Genomic DNA, 6,049 nt, shown 5'->3' with positions numbered 1-6,049 from the left:
CTCAATGAAAAATTTGTCCACAACCGACTCTTAGTACCGAAATGGGTTCTCCGGTGCAACAACAGGCGGCAAAGTTGCTTTGCCCGACCGGGTAAGACCGATTTTCAGAAACGCATTTTAGGCTCAAACTTATTCAAAAACATAGATCTAACATAGATTTCAAATGGGAAGAGTGAAATGGAGTGAGATTGAGGACTTTTAAAATGGAGAATAGTGAAAATGGAAAAGAAAATTGAGGGTTTGGAGGGTTTGAGTGAGTTTTGAAATGTGAGGTATATTAGGATAATTTTCATTAATTTTTAAAATTATGGGGTAAAAATGCAAACTTTTTAAAAAAGTCGAAAAGTCAAAATTAAAATTTGAAAAAGGTTATTTTTGTCGATTATTGAATAAAATTTTAATTAATATAATTATTAATTAACCTTTGTGCTTCACGCCATTTCTTATTCTTCTTCACGCCGTCTACTCCTCCGTGTCAGCAACTCAGTGTCGCCGTCTCCTCTCCCCCTTCCACTGCCACCGCCGCAGCCTCCCGCTAGCGGTTTTGCACTGATTTTCTACTCCATTATTGGTTCTGGTATTCTTCCAATTCTCCATCGATATTTTTCTTCTCACTTAAGAACCACAAATTAGAACTTGCCTAATGAAACAATGGTTTAGGATTTGTTTATTTGTTTTATTTTTGTTAAATTCAACTACTTGATTTCAGAAATTGAGACAGAAGGGTACGACGAGGATGAAGGAATAAATTTGGCACAAAAAGTTTTCCCTTACTTTGATATAGATAGATAAAGTGAGAAAAAGAAAAAGAAAAAGAAAAAGAAAAGAAAAAGTTGGACAAAGGGGGAGGGGAGTGAGCTCTGAAGTTGCATCTTCTTCCATCACGAGTGAAACTGGAGGTGGGCTGCTAGCATCTTCTTCGTTGGGATGCTCTCAATCTCTGAGCATCCACGGAGGTAATTTATGGGTTGTCTTTCGTCTATGCTATTTATGTGTGTGTATAAATTTTATCTTTTTGGTTTCTTCCAGCAACATTTTTTTCATCGATTGAAATCAAAGTTTCCTATTTTAGTGCCATAAATTTAGAGGCTGTTGTTGATAACTTAGTAATGAGAGAGGGAGAGAGCTTCTCCCCTAAGAGATTCACATTCTGTCTCACCCAGGACCGATCCATCAATATTAACATCAAACAACTAGCTAGTTGGTCCCCTTCTGTGTCATTCTAATTTTATGTAATTGATTGCATGGTCTACATTATAAGATTTGTTACTCTTTCTTAGTCATTAAAATGTTGACTTATTTGTCCATCTCGCTCAATGTTATCGTGCTTTACAAATGACTGCGCTAAGCTTGATGGAAATTTAGCATATCAAAAAAGAGGTTTTGTAATGAGTAGAGACTGAATGAAAATCTCCAAGGTTGAAAATAAGGGACACTCAATTGCGCAGTTGAAATTAACACACTTGTAAACAGGGGAAATCGATAAAGCTACAAATAATCGAAATGCATTTTTGAGCATTTTTCGTACAAATCAAAACCATATATTATTTATTTTCCAGTGAACCTATTTGCTTTGTAGGCATTTTCAGAAACTGCATGGGGAGGGGTGCATTTCTATTTTGTAGCCATCAGGGGCTGTTTTGCTTGAAAGGTTACAGGATTATGTGGCAGAACATACGACATCTTTTACTAGCAACCCGATACTACTCTAGAATTTCTCCTCCACCACCTTCCTATGCCAAGCCTGTCATTAGAGTTTCAAACAACATAGCACAATTGGGTAGTCCTAAAGAAGGCCCAAAGCCCCGGCAGCTCCTATCGCTGCCCCCATTTCCTGGTCACCCTTTGCCTGGGAAGAATCAGATTGGTGTCTCTGGGGAGTCAACTCATGTCACTGCCATAAGATGGGTGAAGCATTATTTTGATGAAATTGAAGATTCTGTCATTCAGTCCCATTTCAGAAAAGGTCTTGTAAGTACGAACACTTACTTCTCTTTTAGCTAATTGGTATTGTCGTTTTGTCCTTTTCCTGATATACTTAATATCTAGTCGTGTAGGCTTCATGTAACTTTTTTTGTGATGAGAATCTCTGTTCATCTTTTTGAGCAGTGAGATCAGTGCTGACTTGTAAGTTGTAAATAGTAATGCAAACTTAATCGCTTCTTGCTTGTTGAAACTTGGAAGAAATTGAGTTCCATACTTAATCTCTTCATGTAACTTGTAAGTAGTAATTTCTGCTGTGGGAACAAAGTACATTGGACTTGTTTTCTTTCAGAATTTCAGTTAGTTGTTTGCGTCATATCTAGGGAAAAACTTTAATAACGACTTGTCTGGATGTATGTTTAAGGATATTCCACAACGTCAATGTTACTTATGAATTTGAGCTCTCCCTCCCTCTCTCTCAAAAAGAAGCACAAAAAGGAAAAGAAAAGAATAAAGAATAAAGAAAAAGGATTGATGGTTATCCAAATCATAATGGCTTAAATTTATCTTCCTTTTTCCAGGTCCAGGTGGAATGCCACAAATGGAGGCTTGGATGTAAAAGGAAATTCGAAACCTATGAGAAAGGTACTGTTTCTCGAATAGATAGCGTATTCTTATGGTTCATATGGAATTTTAATGAGGACATTTTTGAGAAGCTTTTTGATCTGTTGTTTATGTGTACATAATAGTGTTTCATTTACTTATTGAAGTCATTCTTTGTTGACGTAAGACTATGTTAGACCTTCGGTGATTCACACATACAAGAGGAAGGGCAGAAAAGGGATTTCACCAAGCATATTACCTGCAGAGGAAGTGGAATGTGAAAATTAATTAGGGGAGGGACACACTATATTTCCAGCCACTGTTTCAATACCAATTCCCACCGCCTATGGAGACGATCAGAATAACTCAGCAGCCCTCGGTCGAGTCCAAGCCGCATGCGTGCGTATGATCGACTAATCCACCAGCACTGATCCTAGCTACGGTGTTGACGCCCAGTTGTACGCTGCTTCAGACGCACGCGAGGTTTCAGTCGCCGGCGTTCGATTTCCTTCCAAGCCGCATGCGTCCCGTGATATGCCCGATTCGACATTCACCACACACTTATCCTAGTGAACACGGAGTCCTAGCTACCGGTGTTGACGCCCAGTTGTACGCTGCTTCAGACGCACGCGAGGTTTCAGTCGCCGGCGTTCGATCTTCCTTCCAAGCCGCATGCGTTCCAGCCGCCAGTGATGATGCCCAGATTCGATACCTAGGTGCCAACGTCGATCCGAGCCATGAGCGTCGATCTCTCAAGTCATGTTCTTAAGCCTTCGTCACATATGGCTGCCGGAATCGCTCACAATTCCTGCCAATCGATCGGTTCTAATTCTTTCCAGCCAAGCAGATCTAACTATGTTCAGGAACAATTGGCCCAGTTGCAGCTTCAAATTAAACAGCAGAATGAGTCAATACAACAGTAGATGGCCAGTCTTGGAGAGGCTCTTGGAACTATGTCAAATGGTCAGGGAGAAATCTCTAATTGCCCAACTTATTCATAAAGCCCAGTAACTTCTTTTCCTACTTTATCTACAGCTCAATTATTTTCTGAGAATCCTGCTAGCTGTATTGTAGGAGAGAAATTAAATGACCATAATTATTTTTCGTGGTCCCAATCTGTGAGAATGATTCTCGAGGGTCGCCATAAGTTCGGGTATTTGACTGGCGAAATACCAAAAACTAGACAAGGCGACCCTCAGGAACGCATATGGAAAGGAGAGGATTCTCTACTCCGATCTATGTTAGTAGGGAGTATGGAACCCCAGATTGGAACACCCCTGCTGTATGTTGCTACTGCAAAGGATATTTGGGAGGCTGTGAAAAAGTTGTACTCCACACGACAAAATGGAGCTTAACTGTATGTGCTCCGTAAACAAGTCCATGGATGTAAACAGGGGACCATGGACGTCATAGCTTACTTCAGTAAGCTGTCTGTGATTTGGCAAGAGTATGTCGAGAGTTGATTTGGAGTTGTCTGTGTGGAGGAGTTTTGCACTATCAGTTCAAAGAGACAGACCGAGTCAATGATTTTTTGGTAGGACTTAATCCAAAATTTGATGCTGTGTGAAGTCGAATTCTGGGAACTCTCCAGTACCCTCCTTGATGGAAGTGTGTTCTGAAATCTGGCTTGAAGAAGATAGGTCTAATGCTATGAATAATCCAGTAATTCAATCAACAGATTCTGCTGCATTTAAAGTATTAGGAATTGACAAACAAAACGAAAAAGTACCTCCGGTCTGTGAAACTGTAAGAAGCCTTGACACACTAGAGAGTAATGCTGGAAGCTACATGGTCGTCCTCCAAATGGTAAAAGACGACAATCANCTACATGGTCGTCCTCCAAATGGTAAAAGACGACAATCAGGACATGGACGTGCATTAGCAAGTGAATCGACAGCTGGTCATCAACCACAGAATTAGGAGACGAGTCAGAACGGCTTTAGTACAGTGGGTGTCAGTGCAATCGCTCACTCTTGTGGCCTTGTTAGTATAAACAGTAGAAAGCCATGGATTCTAGACTCAGGAGCTACGGACCATCTAACTGGCACGTCCGACCGGTTCTCGTTACCTGAGTGCTGGGAATGAGGTATGCATCACTCTTGTGGCCTTGTTAGTATAAACGGTAGAAAGCCATGGATTCTAGACTCAGGAGCTACGGACCATCTAACTGGCACGTCCGACCGGTTCTCGTTACCTGAGTGCTGGGAATGAGAGGATCAGGATTGCTGATGGATCCTTTGCCCCTGAGGCCGGGAAAGGCCGTTTATCATCCTTTGAGGGTTTTGCTCTTTAAGACGTTCTACATGTGCCTAAAATTTCTTAAAATTTGTTATATGTCAGTAAGATTACCAGAGATTTGAAATGTCGTGTTATCTTCTAACCCGATGCTGCTATTTTTCAGGATCTGAACTTGAAGATGACGATTGACATTGCCCGGTATGATAGGGGCTCTATTTCCTTACTGAAGATACCTCCTCTAGGATTTGTGATAGGACTAGTTTATTGTCTTCCTGTTTTTCCAATTCTGAAATTGATTATATGTTATGGCACTTTCGTCTCGGACATCCGAGTTTTCATTATATGAAATATTTATTTCCCCATCTATTTCATAATATTAATGTTTCTAACTTGAAATGTGATGTGTGTGTCCAAGCTAAACAACCTCGCGTCTCGTACAAACCCCAACCTTATAAGCCTTCGAAACCCTTCACCCTCTTTCATAGTGATGTGTGGGGTTCGTCTCCGGTTACAACCATTACTGTCAAACGGTGGTTTGTAACCTTTATAGACGACCACACTAGGTTGACGTGGGTCTTTCTCCTTACTGACAAGTTTGAAGTCACCTCTGTCTTCCAGCAGTTCTACAATTCTATAGAAACCCAATTCAACACGAGAATCACCATTCTTCGGAGCGATAATGGTCTGAAATTCTTTAATAATAACCTCGGGGAATTCCTTGCCTCTTAAGGAATAATCCATCAAAGTTCATGTGCTTATACCCTGCAACAGAATGGCATGGCTGAATGGAAAAACCGTCACCTAATTGAGGTTGCTCGTTCACTCATGCTATCCACATCTCTTCCATCATATCTTTGGGGAGATGCTGTTCTGACAGCAGCTCACTTAATAAACCGAATGCCTTCTTGAGTCTTAAAGTTCCAAACTCCTTTTGACTATTTCAAAGAGTCATGTCCTGATAACCGCCTTACCCCTGATGTTCCCCTTCGTGTGTTCGGGTGTGTTGTGTTTGTTCATACCCATGGTCCTAATCGAACCAAATTTACCCCTCGGGCTTAGAAGTGTGTTTTTGTGGGATACTCCCTTCATCAACGCGGGTACAAATGTTACCATCCTTCTTCCTACAAGTACTTTGTCTCCATGGATGTCACCTTCTTCGAAGATCGTCCATTTTTTCCCCTTAGTCCTCTTCCGGGGGAGAGTATAAGTGAAGAGTCCAACTGGGGTCTAAGTCCTTGCCTGCCAGACCTACCCGAGTCCATTCCCGACACAAGTGTCAATGCTC

At 41.2% G+C, this 6,049-nt stretch overlaps 1 protein-coding gene across 1 annotated transcript in view; it reads left to right on the top strand.

The window, feature by feature from the left end:
* Window positions 1–445: 445 nt before the first annotated feature.
* The window catches only part of LOC120075704 (RNA pseudouridine synthase 3, mitochondrial), a 12,574-nt gene continuing 6,970 nt past the window's right edge, over window positions 446–6,049 (top strand). The window contains 5 exon segments of the mRNA XM_039029321.1: window positions 446–577; window positions 710–956; window positions 1,560–1,971; window positions 2,505–2,524; window positions 2,526–2,568. Of these exon segments, the coding sequence (XP_038885249.1) occupies window positions 928–956; window positions 1,560–1,971; window positions 2,505–2,524; window positions 2,526–2,568 (504 nt within the window). The 5' untranslated portion in view covers window positions 446–577; window positions 710–927.

The sequence above is a fragment of the Benincasa hispida genome, chromosome 4 (genome assembly GCF_009727055.1).
Source record: "Benincasa hispida cultivar B227 chromosome 4, ASM972705v1, whole genome shotgun sequence".
Classification (NCBI taxonomy): domain Eukaryota; kingdom Viridiplantae; phylum Streptophyta; class Magnoliopsida; order Cucurbitales; family Cucurbitaceae; genus Benincasa; species Benincasa hispida.
This window is presented reverse-complemented; position numbering and strand designations above follow the sequence as displayed.